The sequence below is a fragment of the Ambystoma mexicanum genome, chromosome 4q (assembly GCF_040938575.1).
Source record: "Ambystoma mexicanum isolate Mex_15411 chromosome 4q, UKY_AmexF1_1, whole genome shotgun sequence".
Classification (NCBI taxonomy): Eukaryota; Metazoa; Chordata; class Amphibia; order Caudata; family Ambystomatidae; genus Ambystoma; species Ambystoma mexicanum.
Genome location: NC_090928.1, coordinates 130,158,919 through 130,175,958, shown reverse-complemented (window position 1 = coordinate 130,175,958; position 17,040 = coordinate 130,158,919). Strand labels below are relative to the sequence as shown.

General features: G+C 46.9%; 1 protein-coding gene across 2 annotated transcripts in view; it reads left to right on the top strand.

Annotated features, from left to right (window-relative positions):
- PEX7 (peroxisomal biogenesis factor 7) overlaps positions 1-17,040 on the top strand; it is a 1,557,721-nt gene that overhangs the window by 921,015 nt on the left and 619,666 nt on the right. For both annotated transcript variants that reach the window (XR_011268107.1, XM_069607655.1), the window contains exon 8: positions 8,519-8,574. Coding sequence is in view for 1 of the 2 variants with exons in the window: in XM_069607655.1 (XP_069463756.1) it covers positions 8,519-8,574 (56 nt within the window). In the remaining variant the exon portion in view is untranslated. The remainder of the gene's footprint in view (positions 1-8,518; positions 8,575-17,040) is intronic.

The following is a 17,040-nucleotide window of genomic DNA, read 5'->3' as shown; positions in this document are numbered from 1 at the left end:
CCTGAGGTGCTTGCCCCACTAGGTTGCATACTGGCACAAAATTCGAGAAGATTTTTTTGAGTGGCTTCATGAGCGGCTGTCATGTCTGCCACTACCTGGGCCAGAGTGGTCAACGGATCCGATGTAGCGTCCATTCAGGAAAGAGGCTTCTGAATATTTCAGAACTCTGAAGTATTCCTGGTTGGAGTTCTGCTCCGTCAGTTTGAACCCGTCGTGTAGCCGATGAGTTCTTTCTGCCAATATACCTCTCAGGGATGTAAAAACAATTGCCTGAGGAGTTAATTGACCCAAAAATGGATGGACGCCACAGGATACCGCTGACCTGCAAAGGAAGGTCAAGGTTAATACCAATGAATACACGTGAACAAATGACAAGGCAGGATCAAGGAAATAGTACCTTTGGACTGCAGATAATGTTCCAGTACTAAGGTCAGTGCTCCTGATGATAAGCAATAGGCGTACCCTAAGAAGTGGATAACAGTATAATGAGTGGGTTCAGTTAAACAAGAAGAGTAGCAGTATCATGAACAGTATGAAAAAACAAGACAAATGCCTCTTACCATATGTCCAAGAGAGGATTCTGCAGATTGAAGTTGGTTTTGAGAGGAATGGGAGATTGGAAGACCTACCCGCTGTTACACAGTCCTTGCACCAATGGAGTGAAGACATGCTCCTCCTAACACCCGCCGGCACGAGGACGCCTAGCAAGTTCCCAGAAGGCAGTCCCAAGTCGGTTGACGTGAAGAAGATCCTCGTAACACCCGCCAGCACGAGGACACCTAATGTATTCCTGAAGGCATTCCAGGTACACGCGATGTAGAGATTCTTCAGGTAAGGTAGTGCGGAGGCAGTGGTCGAATGAGTGAATAAGCACAAGTTGAGCGAACAGAAGAATGGTTGAGAGTTCCGGGTTAGTATCCGTGCAGGCAGAATGAGTACAGAATCAGCAGACGAAGCAGGTCAAAAAGCGTTGCAAGGGTCGTAAGGAGGATTTCATAAACAGGCAGACAGGGAGCAAGACAAGGAAATTCCGTAGGTCGTAGCCGGGTAGATAACCAAGAAAACAGTCCCAAAACAAAGTTTCAATGGCCGTAGAAAACGAATTCAGAAGCAGTGATTCAAGGACGGGCGGGGCATAAGTAGGAACCATAGATCATGTGACAGGGTGAAAACAAGGCTTAAGGTGAAAAGACACGTGACTGATTGAATGCGGAAGGAACTCGTTTCCATGGTAACTTCCAACGGCGTCTAACTGCTAAACGGCAGATGTTCATGGACTTAGATTTACATGGCACAGTTACCTGAGAGTGTGAACGAGCGAGGAACTAGGGAGGGGAAAGCTGGCCCATATATGAGTTCTGAATTTCCCCGCATGTCAGGACCGAAGCAGTTTCCTGACCGCCCTTGACACAGATCTTCGAGTTGGCGGAGGAGGCCGCTCATAATGATTCCCAGATTGATGTCCAGGCACTCAGGGGCTGGGTGCAGCGTTCCTTTGGCCTGCTCAGCACCGCCAATACCAGCATATCTAGAGAGAGGCGCAAAACTCTCCTTAGACGCATGGATCCTAAACTGCAGGATATGGCTTAAGGGGAGGTTGGCCCCAAAGCCCAAGGAAATCTTTTTGGTGATAAGTTCATTAAGGTCTTCTCGGCATATGTCCATACCTTTACTGCACTGGACAAAGCCCAAGCAAACATTCAGAAGGTGTTTGCGCCTAGAGTTTTTGACCAGGCCGGACGAGGAAGAGCCTGCTCTTCTGGCCGTTCCTCTTTCAGAGGCTCTACACGCCCGCAGCAGTACGCCTCCCAGGGGCTCATCACTCTTCTCTGCTCGGGGAGCCCAGACGTTCTTCTACCAACAGAGAGGAGCAAAGTGGAGAGATTGCAATGGCAGAGGTGCAAATAGAGCGAGATCAGCCCCAGGTATTGTCTCGTCTCGTAAATATTTCTTCCCACAGAGGTTTGAGGGGCAGGTTGACACGATTTCTTCATCGGTGGGAGGGGCTCACCTCAGATCCTTGGGTGTTACAAATGGTTCAGGGTTTTCAGATAGAATTCTACTCCCCTCCATGTCAGCTCTCTCTGCCTCCTCCTCTTGTGTTTGATCAAGAGAAGCAGAAGCTGGTGGATGCGGAGATTCGAGATTGTCTGGAACTGCTGGCGGGTTCCTTTGCGGTAAAGATCCTTCTCAAAGACGATGGGAACTGCTGTGTCCTCCTCCGGATGGACACAATTTCAGCAGTGCGATATATCAACCACCTGGGGGGGACCCGCTCGAAGGCCCTAGCGGATTTAGCAAGGGAATTTTGGCATTATTGCCTGGACAGGAACATTCTTTTACAAGCAGAGTATCTGCCGGGAGCCAGCAATATGGTTGCAGACTGGACTTCCCGTTACCTTCAGGACAGGAGCGACTGGATGCTGAGCAAGGAGATTTTTGCCTTGATTCAGTTTCTTTCAGGACCCATTCAGACCTTTTTTGCGCTTCCCGTCTAAACTGCCAGGTTCCTCGGTTTTACAGTTGGAGACCAGACCCCCTGGCACTGGCGACCGATGCGTTTCGCCAGGACTGAACAGGTCCTCTTCCCTATGCCTTTCCTCCATTCACCATGATAGCCAGGGTCTTGGTGCAGTTGCGCAGGCAGTCCGCTACCCTGGTAATAGTGACCCCATTTTGGCCTTCTCAGGTGTGGTTTCCCGCTCTCCTGGAGTTAGCGGTAGATATTCCTCACCTTCTCCCTCTCCACCCCCGGCTCCTCACGGACCCAGCGGGTCTCCCACACAACCTGGTCCTTCAGGGACATCACTCCCTTATGGCCTCGAAGATTTCAGCTCTTCCTGGTGCTTCAGAGGCCTTTTGCAGGACTCTATTAACGTCATCAAAGATTCCTGGGCCTCCTCTACCAAGACAGGGTATTTCTCAGCATGGGGCCGCTGGGTTAGCTGGTGTGTGGCTAGGCACCTCAATCCCATTTCTGCTCCTCCAGTAGACATAGTGATTTTTTTCGTTGAATTGTTCAAAGAGGGCAAAGCCTATAGGACAATTAATGGGTTCAGGTCGGCAATCTCGACCGGCCATGTATTGGTTAAAGGAGAACCGGTTGGAAGACATTTCCTAGTGAAGAAAACCCTAAAGTCCATCAGAGTTAAAGTTCCTCTTAAAGCCAGGTATTCAGTTCTGTGGGATGTTAATAAAGTGCTGAATTTACTTCTCTCTTGGCCTCATAATAAGGAATTATCTCAGCAACAGCTATTTTCAAAACTAGCCATGCTTCTTTGTCTTGTCTCCATTAAGAGAGTGTTTGACATCAGAGCTCTTGACGTGGACAACACGGTTTTCTCTCCTTGGGGGTTGACTTTCTTTGTGACCAAAATAACTAAGTGCATGATTTCTTCTGTTTCTTATCCTGCATTTCCTGAGGATGCTAAATTATGTGTGGTACAATGTTTGAAGTGATGTGAGTTAAAGACAGAAGGGCTTCGCCCCCCAGGTACCTCTCAGCTGCTGATTTCCTACCGTAAACCCTATAAGGCAGTATCCCCGGCTACACTGGCTAGATGGGTTAGGTGGGTTATGAAAGAAGCGGGGATTGACATCTCTTCCTTTGGGGCACACTCTGTAAGAGGGGCTATGGCCTCAAAGGCGGCTTTTCTTGGGGGAGGTTTGGAGCAGATTTTAAAAGCAGCTGACTGGTCCAGGGAGTCTACTTTTAAAACTTTCTATCAATAGCGTATTGATCATGTGGTATTTAATGTGATGCCAGGGCTTTGAACTTGCATAATATGAGCCTCCTTGTCATGCCATAGAATACCTAATCCCCCGCACTATCGTGAGTGGGGGTTTAGATTCTATTAAAGACAAGGAGGCGAGTATTATACCACCTACCTACCCGTTGCTAACATTTGTCTCATTTACAGCTTCGGGTTGAGGAGTTTGAAGAAGATGGACTGGTGAAGGATTTCTGGAGTTTCAGCCTTAAGATAAATAAAAGGACTAATTGGCACAGTTGCGGCCGAACGCAACGATATCAATACAACCAATCACTGGGGTTGGATGTTCGCACCAATAGGAATGCTTTGGACACATTCTAATTTGTGCATGCAAGTCTTGAGGTATAGCTTACTATAGCACATCACCGCGAGACGAGAGACAATACGTGCACCCATCCGGGAAGAGGTAAGATGCAGGGGCTGCCACGCCAGGACGCTTGCAAAGATATGTTAGACAGGGGAATGTTCAAATCCCACGATTGTGTATTATTAAACAGCAAATATCAATTCTGTAAATGCTTGCGCCCATTCGCGGGATGGCTTTTAAACGCTTTATTTCACCATTGCAGACATGCATAATCAGACCCTCTCCTCAGCATGGGGAACTGGGACCCATTTTTTCTTTTAATAGTTTCTCTCCCGACGAGGGGCACCTTACAGTTTATGGTCACAGTGAGCTTTTACACTCTAAACTATAAACAGCCATAATTCTAAGATGCTTGTAAAGATATGCTACCAAGGGGAAAGTTCTAATCCCACAATCTGTCATGGCCACAGGCCCCAGAACACAAAAACCACACCATCTAGTGATGGGGGCAATGGGTCACTTGACTCACTTATGTCCCTTTGGGACCTACAAACACAGGGGCCCTGGCTGGACTCATTCCTGTCCCCTTTGGTACCAGGCTCATATGGAGATGTGAGCAGGAACACTTTATTTTAGTGCAGGAGTGTTTTTACTTTATTTCAGTGCAGGAGTGCTTTTATTTTACAAGAACTTTCCAGGAGCTGAAAGCCTTTATTCCAGAGAACATCCTCATGTGGTGACTCATTGGGTGTGGGTCCCTAGGCCTGGTCTTCATGTGCTGACTAATCGGGTGTGGCAGGGTGTGCAGGCTAAACCTAGTGGGCATGGCTTCAGAAGCTCCGCTATATAAGCTGCTCCATCCTTAAGGCTGGTGCTTCGCCTTACTATGCACTCGCGTGCAACGTGATGCTCACCGATGCTTGGACCAGTTTACTTACCTTTTGAAACCAGGCGTTCTCCTGCATACTCACATCCAGGAAACCGGTGCTTCTTCGCTTCATCTGCAGACTCATCTCCTGACATCCAGTGATCTTGATCCCGACACCGCAGCACCGCATTCTGCATCCACGAACTCGGACCCTGTGAAGAAGAAGAAAGACAAGGTTAGAACATCCGTCCTAGGGCCGCGCCACTTTTGAACCTGCTCGCCCCCTAGTTAACAACTTACCAGCTACTGTACCACTGCAGCTTTGTTCCTCATTCCCTCCTGCTGTCACCCTGAGCTCTGCAGCTTCTGCCAGGCCGGCAACATCACCTGCAAGGGAAGAAAGCAAAAGAGAAAACATAAAAAGTGGAACGGACAGCAATACAAGACAACGAACTTTACAATACAAATAAAACAGACGAGGAAAGACAAAGGCAAACAGGAACACTTACCCGAAGTATAGTGGCTTAGTCGCAGCAGGACTGGACTACCACGTGCAAGGGACCAGTGAAGGAACTCGGTCCAGATCATACAAGCACCCCTGCCAGAAGCAGCAGGACGGAGTGCTCGCCAAAACTAATCAACAGGTGAGCTTTCCAGGGACAGCACACACGGTTACCACTTTTTGGGAGAAGGGGTCTGGAATGGGATCAGGCGCACAAGCTGGCATACTCACGCCCCCTATTCTCCACGCAGGAGCAGTCCCGAGTAGCATCACCTATTACCACCAGTCACCACATAAGCGCAGAGGGCGAAGTCGGACCCGAGCGACCTCACCCCCGGGAGGGCTGCAGCCGTGACCCATGGCTTCCACAGAGACCAGGTGAGCGTAACACGATCATTTAGTATTAAACAGCAATTATCAATTCTGTAAATGCTTGCACCCATCCGCAGGATGGCATTTCCACGCTTGATTTCACCAGTGCAGTCATGCATAATCAGACCATCACCTCAGCACGGGGAACTAGGACTCATTTTTTCTTTTAAGAGTCTCTCTCCCGACGAGGGGCACGTTACAGTTTATGGTCACATTGAGCCCTTACACTCTAAACTATAAACAGCCCTTATTCTAGGTTAAGCCTTGTTTGCAGAATTAAAAATAGTAAACTAGCACTGGAACATTGGGAAGTGTTTAAACCTACGATTATTTGTTATTAACATTAATTAGCACTTCTGTGAATGCTTGCTCCTATCCGCACACTTCAGCACGGGAAACTGGGACCCAATCTTTCTCTGAATAGTTTCTCTCTAGACCATTACAATATATGGTCACATTGAGCGCATGCACTCTAACCTTAAACAGCATGTATTCTTGATTAAGCTGTTTTTGTAAATTAAAGAATTGAAAACTCTTTTAGATTCACGCGGCAACAACGGTGAAGAACTAAGGTAGCTAGCCATTGGGGCTCAAGACCGCTGAACATTTCTAAACAAAAGCCACTTACGGGCGTATTTAAGTTTTGCATGCTGATACAGAATTACTTACACTACATTGGGGAATTCTCACCAACAGCTACAGGAAACTAGTTAGACTTGGTAGGCACTTCATATTGGTAGCCAAGGCCAGGACTGTCCCTAATTTAATCACTAATGCTTACATTTACAATTATCATCTGGGCTCTAAAACACCCCCTTTTTTAACACTAACGGGCAACAGGGACGGCTGAATGGGTACTTTTACCCCTGCCATGTTAAACCTTACTCACTTACTCCCACAGGTACTATCCAGTACACAAACTTGCTATTTGACCAACGCCAAAACCCATCCGGGACCATGCTTTCATTATTCTTGGCTAGCGGTTTACCAGCTCTGCATTAATTTGGACTCTTACCAATAACCAACCCAATGCTAACGCAATTCTTCTATTTTTCTTTCTTTTCTACACATCAATTGCCATTGCAGTACGTTAAATTCCTTTCTGTTGACATTATGTGAAATGGTCTTTGAATATTACCTCATACGTTGTTGGCATTGGGGCTCTTTTTCTGAAACTTATTGCGCCATGGCCAGTACAACACTCATGACAAAATGAAAAATTTTGAGCATCTAACAAATATTGTGTTATTATAATCATGTATAACTGTTGTATAAAATGAACATGCATAAAAAATTAACAATAGCATGTGAACACTGCGCTTTCCGGACATATGTCACGGGCAAAGCAGCAATCTCTTGGCTTTCTGAAAACTTCTGAAAACGACACTTTTCATCTAATCTTCGGCTCAACCTCACTGACCCTTTTCTCCTTGTGAAAGAGCGCTTAGATGCCTGAGGGCTTGGTGCTATAGAAATGTTGTAACATAACATAACACTTAACAATGTATATAAATTGAAATATGCAAACCTTGGTCTCCCTCCTCACATCAACAAACAACAAAATATATATTAACAATATGTATTACGTATATAAATAATATGTCACGTCTTTCTACTTTCACCATCCACTTGGCACAATGTCACTTTTATCACATGATGCCCTCCCGGGAGGATAGCTCATCAGCAAGACGACACGAAGCAACACAGGTTCGATCCCCGGGTCCGCGCTTAGAAACCTCTGGGTATTCAAGCGCGTTATAAATACGCAACTAAGACAAAAAAAATATTTCGCAACTGAAAAATAAACAATTCCTTTAACAGCGCCTCGATGCCCACGGGCTGTGTGAGCGCTTTAAAAATGCAATAAATAAATAAATAAATGCAGCCTTGAGGAAAACCTTAAAGGTTGAAACACGTACCGGCACTAATGAAACCTAAGTAATTGCACAATTTTGAACTCTATGTAAGCCTTGACCAACTAGAGTGTGTGTCACAGGAGTGACAAGCTATGTTTGAATAAGTTTACAAGCCAAGCAAACAATAATTGTTGCAAGCACTTACTATGTGTGGAAATTAACACTCATTAGATGTAAGGGATCACTTGGTCAGCGCCCAAGCACAACCTTAGGATCTCATTCACCAAAACCAGCATCAACAAACATTGGGACATCAGGAGCTTTGTCCCTCCGAGATCCTTATACAGGTGGCAGGCCACTTATTGAGGAAGCAAATCAAACAATAGCGCATGACCCACAGTTCCAACAAGCTCCAACACCACATCAACAATTCCTTGCAAACCACACAATACTTCTCAGTAAACGCTACACTTCACCCAGTGAACCTAAAGCAAGCAAAAGCGAATAAAAAATACGAGCCTCGGCAGGTCATCTATCTTACAGTAATTCTAAGACTAAATTTACACGGTGACAATAAGCACACGCACACACAACGTGTCATATGGCCACGTGCTTTCATGTTTTCTAATGAGGAAATTTCCAGGAACCCCGTCAGAGCTGATTGCATTAGGAGCTCAATGCACAGCAGCTGTTACGACTGCGCCACGCGCTGCCTTTTAAACCAGATACTATGAAGCAAAGAAAATGACACTGTTTCCTATGCTGCGCACTGGCGTGACGTTGTTCTTTCTTATCTGCTCCTGTAATTATTAATCCCTTTATTGTTTCTGATTGTTTCAGTTTTCACCTTTCCATGCAACCATATTGGCTTCCTGCTCCTACGACTTCACTGTCAGGTACTGTACGACCTCAGTTTTATTTTTATTTTTGGCTGTGACGAAAGGAAGATTCCATTTCAATCAAAGTTCATCTGTATATTCGGCTTAGTATTAATTGCAAGAGAACACAATTTCCTCGTCTGGTATGCTTAAATAAACATGGATAAAAGCCGCCCTCCTCTGTCACCATAACACACGCGCACACATGCACACTGGCCACCATACCTGACAGGTTAACCAAACAGCTCGTTTGAAGGAAATCTGCACGGGCAGATGTTACTGTCAACATTTTCCCACAGATTATTGTGTGGTATTTTCTTTTGTCATCATAAGCTTTTGATAGCATCGAGGGAACGAACGGCCGCTGCAGCACGTGCTTGCGAGTAGCTTTTAAACCACAATCAAAAGGAGACGTTGCTATGGTCAACCACGGGGATTTGGACCACACGATAGAATGGATGCCTCAGACCTGTTTACCTTAATTGCAGTGCCATGATTTAATTTCGAGAAAGCAGTGTTTTTTTAGTCCTTGAGAGTGGTTCCTTCTCATTGTTTAGTCAAATAAAAACATATCACTCTTAAACCATGGTAATTAAAATACGTTCTTCTAAATTAAATGTGTTTGCGCATGCTTGCAAGTATGCGTGTGTCGAGCAGGACCCACTATTAGAGTGTTGACTTTGGCACTAGAGAAGGTGTCTGTTTCCCCTCTTCGGAAGTGTTTTCTTGGTTGTAGAATGCACCTGGAGTGATTTCTGAAGGGTTTAACTTTCTGCTAGCTTTCGGTGGCGTTGAAACCTGTGTCATCCATTGCATCTATTTGTTTATTTTACCAAGTTATGTTATGTTGCCATATTTTTGCCCACATCGTAGTCTGCAGAGGAACGGGAAGTGTTGGTACATGCCAGCATTCGATGCAAAAGTTGAAAACTATGGGAAACAAGTGCCATTTTTAAACTAGCAGTGGCAAAGCAGCTGTTTTGGCTTTGGTGTAGTCATGATATAGATATTTACCAGACGCTGCCATAATGGCCATAACGGTACTGCCTGGCCATAATATGGCAACAGCTGTAATATAGTGTGGTTATTTGGGCATATGATAGCAGTGTCTGGCAAATACCTGTCTAATGCTTATACTCAAGCCACAACGGTTTGCTTTGTCAATGCCTGCACTTCAGTGCAAGTAACAGATATAAATCAATGCTGAAGGCATGCTTGGGTAAGACATTTTAATTACACCAATAGCACATTAACAGCTGCAATTAAGCTATTAACTCTCAGCATAGTATTAATAAATGGCAGGCCTGCATTTGATGGTACTGCTTGATAGAGCAAACTCAAAGCCATCCAAGTGCCAAAGCAATAGTTTTAGTCATAGGTGTCTCTTAATTTGATAGCCAAAACTAGTGATAGGGCAATAAAGAAGATTATCCCTGCTAGTTGCGAGGGAGTATTCATTCTATTAAAGACTAGGAAGCACGCATTATGCTTCAACTTCAATTTATTACTCATCAGCAGTTTCAACAAAACACACAATACAACTCTGAAAAGTGTCCATAACAAACGTTTTTTTTTTCTGAAACTACAACTCCAAAGGTCTCTGTAGTCCAGTCCTGCACAGCCCAGCTATGACACACATCCTGTCCCTGGGCCCCTCCTCTCTTTTACGTGCCCTGAACTGTCATTTGAACTCTATAACCTTGTCCTGACAACAGTGCGAAGACTCCAAACTTGTCAAATGGAGCGATGCTGCTCTCTCGTCTCCCCTTTTTCTCAACTGCAGTACTGCTGATGTCGATCACTGCCCTCAGTTATTCTTCTGCTCTTCCCCTAAGGAACATACAATAAACAGATTTAGGGTGGCGTCCATGTACTGTTGTAATCCATTGATATCACATTATAAACAATACATGCATGGGTGGGAATTTAATGCTCGCCTCCTAGTCTTTAATAGAATTAATACTCCCAGCGCAGATAGCAGGGGTAATCTTCATTCTGTGACAAGAAAGGAGGCGAGCATTATGCTTGTTCAAAGCTTCCCCAACACTGTAATAGCTAAACTCTCAGTTGGTTTGAAGTAAAATTCCTTAAATGTACGCTCACTAGCCCAATAAGCTGCTAACATAATTTCTTGCAATGATACCCCTGTTGTAAAGGCTCTTGAAGCCATTGCACCTCTTACAGAATGTGCTCCATACATTCCCAAATCAATACCTGCCGCTTGCATTACCTCTTTGACCCACCTTGCAATAGTGGCAGTTGTAACCGCATGGAAAGGTTTTCTACGCGCTATTAACAATTGAGTAATACCAGCTGCCCTGCAATCTGCTGTCCTACATACATATTCTTTAATGCATCTTGCTACACACCATTTAGCATTACTTGAGAAATACGGATAATTAACCGTAGTCTCCCCTGTCTTAGTCCTCTTGACTATCGAAAAGGTCACTCCTTCTGGGCCAAAAGACCTCCTGTTAATCTCCAGGGCTTTGACATCTGACACACGCTTACATGATATTAGGCATAACAGCATTGCTAGCTTACCTGACAACTGTTTCAGGGACAGATATCTATCTGCTGGCCAGCTCTCTAATAAACACAGTACTACTGTCACATCCCATACCGTATTATACCTTGGCTCTGGGGGTACTTTATACCTTGCTCCTCTGATGAGCCTCACTACCGCTGGATGTTCTCCCGCTGGGACTCCCTCAATCGGCAGGTGCCCGGCAGAAATCGCAGGTCTGTACACACCTATGGTACAAAATGCTCTCACGTCTTGCAACAATTGTGCTAAGAAATTTAATATATCCACTACAGGGGATGAAATGGGATGAAGACTTCTCCCTCTACACCAGTTCGTCCACTTGGCCCAGGACACGTTGTAGCTCCTCCTAGTGCATGGAGCCCAGGATTCTGCGATAAACTCTGCAGCCTGGACCGAAATGCCTGGCAGCGCCCAGTGTCTCCTGATATCCTGCACGTGACGAGCGGGAGCGTCCCCCTCACTCTCAGAGGATGACACGACCCAGCTGGGTCTGTGAGCAGTCGGTCTCCTTCGGGGAGCGCCCTCGGCAAATCCGTTGCTAACTCCATCAGCGTCGGGAACCACGCTTGTGACTGCCACAGTGGTGCTACTAAAATTAACTCTGCTCTCTCCCTCCGACACTTCGCTAGAACTCTGCGCCGCATCACAAAGGGAGAACATGCGTAGTGCGGGCCGCCTGACTATTCCTGCAGGAATGCATCCGTCCCTTGAGCCTCCGGGTCTAACCTCCAGCTGAAGTACTCGTCCGTCTGGGCATTGAGCCGGGATGCAAAGAGGTCCATGTGCACTGGACCCCACCTCGTATTCAGAATCTGAAATACTGCTGGATCCAGTCTCCGTAGAGTTCCAGTCGGCTACTACATTCAGTGCTCCGGGCAGGTACTCTGCTGTCACTGACGTCCCTGACTTGAAATGCCAAAGGTCCTTTGCTAGTTCCGCTAGCAATTTGGACTTTGTTTCCCCTAGGTGATTTATGTAGCATACTGCCGAGATATTGTCCATCTTCAGCAGGACGCACGACTTCACCTTCCCTCTCGTAAATGCTTTGATCGCAAATGATCCTACCAGGAGTGCTTGGCAGTTTATGTGCAAGCGAAGCTCCTCTTCACTCCATTTCTCTCCTGTTTCCAGATTTCCGCATCACGCTCCCCAGCCTATGCGGCTGGCTTCTGATTCTATTATCAGGTCTGGTCGGACTCCGAAGATGGCACGCTCATTCCAAGCGTCCATATTCTTTAACCACCATTCCAGCTCTGTGATGGACTCTTGATCCAGTGGTACTCGCTGACGATATTTCAAACCTTGCTGCAAGTGTTTTATTTTTAGCCTCTGCAGCTCGATAGTGCAAAGGGCCTGGAAATATGGCCTGAATGGAGGCTGCTAATAAGGATCTACGTGATCCGACAGCGGCTGATTTTGCCGCGGCCGGAAAGTTTGCATGAGAAAGGTGCGAACTACCAAAGGTTTGCACCTTTCTCATGCGAACACACGTACATACCCACACTCCCACTCACAACACACCCCCCCACCCACACTCCCAACACCCCCCTACCCACAAGCCCAACACCCCCCCACCCAGACCCCCCCACCCACACCCCCAACATAAACAAACCCCATTTACCTTCTTCTTCATGCTGGGTCCCTGCGGCACCAGTTCCCTTTCACTTCCGTGATCGGGAACCGGCGCAGCACGGTCCTTTTCTTTTTCTTATTATTTTTTTTTACGGAAGGCTGCAGGGGCTCCCCCCGTAACGCCCTGCTCACAATACTGTAAAGTATAGTGAGTGGGGCGTAGCGGGGGACACCTCCGCAGCCCCAGTTTTTGTTATTTTATTTTTTTACTGAAGGCTGCAGGGGTGTCTCCCGCAACCCCCGCTCAATATACTATAAAGTATAGTGAGCATGGCGATGCAGGGGACACCCTCGCAGCCCCCGTTTCTTTTTTTTTTTACAATGCTACCCTCAAAGGTTCAAACTTCTGGTGTTCGAACCTTTGGTGGTAGCATTTGTAGACCTTTTTGTACGTGCTACAGTTTAGATACGGTCAAAACGTACAATACCGCTAATAACCTCACAATCCTTGGTAGAACTCTGAGGGAGATCCTGTGCTTGCTTAAGCAGACTCTGATCTCTCTTTTGATATCCCTTATCTTTTGGGCTGGCAGCTCTAGTGTACCTTTCCTGGTGTCTGGGACGAACCTTAGGAAATCTAGCCTCTGTGCTGGCGTGGTGTCTGACTCTCCACGTTCACTAGAAAACCCAAAGACAACAGTAGCTCCTGCACCCAACTTGTCTGGTATACTAGTGTATCTCGATCCTCTGCTCGGAGTAACAGATCATCGAGGTATATGATCAATCTGATACCTTTCTCTCGAATCGCTCCTGCTACTGGCTTCATCAACTTGGTGAAAGCCCATGGCGCTGACCAAAGCCCAAAGGGCATCGTCTTGAATTGCCAAAGCTGTCCGTTCCAGCAAAAAGCTAGGAACGTCTTGTAATCCTCCTGCACTGGGACTGTCAGGTAGGCATCCTTCAAGTCCAGTCTCGTCAGCCAGTCTCCCTCTCTCAGGGAGTCCCTAAGCTGATGGATACCCTCCATCTTGAAATGGCGATAAACAATCCACCCATTTACTTCCTTCAGATTTATTACTGGCCGGACCTTCCCTTTTCTGTGCACTAGAAACATATTGCTCACAAATCTGGGGGCTTTGTGCGCTTCTCTATGGTGTTTTACTGTCCTAGCTGGGATAGTTCGCAATCTAGGCATTCTTGCGACGCACGTGCTAATCGCTGCTGGTGTGGCCAGCGTAGCTGCACTGGCGGTTCTATGTACTTCAGTCGCAGACCTTTGACGGTTTGCAATATCCAAGCATCGCTGGAAAGCGTGCACCAATTTTCCCAAAACATATGTGTCCTCCCCCCTACTGGAGGATAATCTATCACTCTCACTTGCTGTAAAACCTTGACCATGACCGGTTCCTCTTCCTCTGTGTCCTCTAGGGAAACGTCCTCTGGCCGGGAAGAAAGTATCCTGCTGTTTGTTTTCCCAGTATTGGGCTCTGGGATTGGGGGGGTCTTCTTCCTCCCTGATTTTGACCGGCCGTACGACCCTTTAAGCTGCTGGTCCTGGCGAAAACTATGTTTGGAAATATCTTCCATATGGAGGCCTGTGCTTTTTCCAGGGAAGTGTAAGTGCCAACGAATCGGCCCATTTCTCTCCCAAAAGTCTCTCCGAAGAGGTGGCCCTCTGCTGCTTCTCCGGCTTCATATGATGCGAGGTCGCTCAATTTTCGGTCGATCTTGAGCAGTAGTCCTCTCCTTCTCTCTTAGGCGATGGCGCAATTACCGTTGCCTAGCAGGCAGACTGCCCTTTGTGCCCAGCCTGCTAGCGCGTCCGGGTCCACTTCTTCCCCTGTATCTTTGGCCTTCTCCGCCAGATCCATTATCTTTGCGAGAGGTACTGCTAAATCCAAGACTTTCTATTGAAACTTCTCCACAACCTGTCAATTCCCTTGCAGGGGTCTTTACTGGTATTGGACACGAATGTCAGCATTTTAGGATCTAACTCAGGGGTTTCTGCTACTTTCCTGGGAGATCTGGGCATGGGCATTCCGCGTGCAGGCGTTGCCTTACTTATTTGCCGAAGGCCTTCCGACATTTTATTGTCATATACTGAGCCACCCGAGGGGATGGCTGCCAGTCTGAGGTTCTTGGGTTCTGGATACTGTCCGGGTAAAACATGTTCTCTTGATCTTCCTCAAATTGTTTCTCTTTGCGGGCTCTCTTACCCCTGCTGGGTTTTGCCCAGTCCTCCTGTGCTACTTCCTCGCCTTCTTGCGAGGACAGTTCCCTCTCTGCTGGCTCCTCTTCCGAGCCTGGGTCATCCTCTCCTGCGTTATCTTCCCCTGGAGTGGGGGTCGTGAGGTATGGCACTGTCTGACGTTGCAAGTAAGCTTCTTTAAGCTTAGCGAATGCGTCGGCTACCTCTGGGGTCTTTTCTCTCACCTCGTCTGATGTGCCTTGGGGGTCGCAAGAGGGTTTCCTCTTTCGGGCTTGGTTACTCCCGTTTGACCCTTGTTCCGAGGGTTCAGTCGGCATGTGTCCAGTCTCCTTGGTGCTTTCTTTGGGCTGGGTAAGCATAGCTTCTAGCGTCTCCAGCCACTCCTGCAGGGGTCTCACCCCCTGCGCCACAGCATCGACCAGCGAATTTACCAGCACCTCCTTGAAGCTGGCAGCGAGATCCAGAGTCTGTTCCTCCTCGCTCCACTCATATTCTGACATCTTGAAGAGCGTGCTGTGTGCCAAAATACCTGAAGCAGGTGTCTCTGCACGCCCACTTTGCTTGGTCTGATGTGATCTTTATTTATTATGAATATATAAATATTTCTTTTTTAATATATGGCTTGCACCAGAATGTTGTATTGTTGTTTGCCTCTTCAATAGGCTAATCGTGCTTTGATTCTCGGCCGGGACTCCAGCTGCCTTGTCCTCGGCGGGGGGGTGTGGCAGCCCCTCAGCCAATGAGGAGGCTCGAAGCAGGGCCATCCCCGCTCCGAGCCTCCCCGCGGCTGAGAGGCTGCCTCTGCCCCCCGCTGGGGACTCGGGTAAGCTTTTTTCCCTTCCCTACCCCACCCCACTTACCTTCTTGCCCCTGCGTCCCTGGTGGGGGACGATGGCAGCCTCCAGCAGTGTGGAGACTCTGCGCCTCCACACAGCTGGAGGCTTCCATCGTCCCCTGGCAGGGACGAAGGTACGTTTTTTTTTTTCCCCTCCGTCCCAACCCCACTTACCTTCTGCTTCTTTTTTTTTCGGGAGCGGACGCGCTGGGAACACTTGTGTTCCCAGCGCGTCCGCTCCCGAAGACCGCCATGGAAAGAGAAAACAGACTCCCGTTTTCCCTTTCCCGGCGGCCATTTTCTTGGTCGTTTTTTTTAATTTTTATTTCTGTCCCGAAACGCTGCGGCTTTTCGGGACAGAAAAAATGCTTTTAGTGCCCCGGTCACGCATATAATGCGGGCCGAAGTACTAATAGCAATATGACCCGAGGGGCGGGGGCATTACTGACTCTGGTAATGCCTCGGGGCCTAAGTTAAGGCCCTCGCTTCGCTCGGGCCTATTACTATGGGCCCTGGGGCATTACCTGAGTCGGTAATGCCCCCGCTGCTCGGGTCATATTGCTTAATTATTGGAGCCCCTAGAAGCTGGAAGATTCCGTCATGAACCACTCTATCTAACAATACCATTTCAGATCCATTTGTAGGTAAAGGTTGAGAATGTGTATACATTTACCTTTTATGCCGGTTTCACAAGCTAGGAATTACATAGTACCTATGCGTGTGCTGGTCCTGTCCGCTGTGCTAGTGTCTCAGCTCAGTTACACACTATAGCATGTAGTTCCTTCTATTGGCCACTACCAGAGTGACACACTAACCTCTCCTTCATTTTGACTAAACTTCTAGGCAAGGTGGTGCTGAACAACTAAAGAAATATTGTCCCTTGTGCCCCTTCTCGTCAAGGATTTGATATTTGTTGATGGGAAACTGCAAGCTCAATTTCCTCCATGTCCTCCTGTGTGGTTTAAATGTGGGTATTGACTGAACCCACAATAGATACATTACTTGTTTGTGTTTCCACAGTACTACAAGTCAACCACAAACAGATATAACCATGTTGGTGGTAGTTGTGGTATGGGTTGTTTTGTTTACGTTTAGGATCTGATATGCTATACTGGAGCGATATAGGAGGCCATTAAAACGAATAACCCTTCTTAACGAGGAATTAAATATTTTTCTTGACTTTACACTGTTTCCCAATTCTGTGATTTATTTTCTATTTCTAAACAGTAAATGTCCCTTTTTGGAGTTGAGTCATTTGTGAGTGAATGTAATGGATATATTTATTTGTTAGTGATATTTTATTAGTCTGGAATAAGAAGT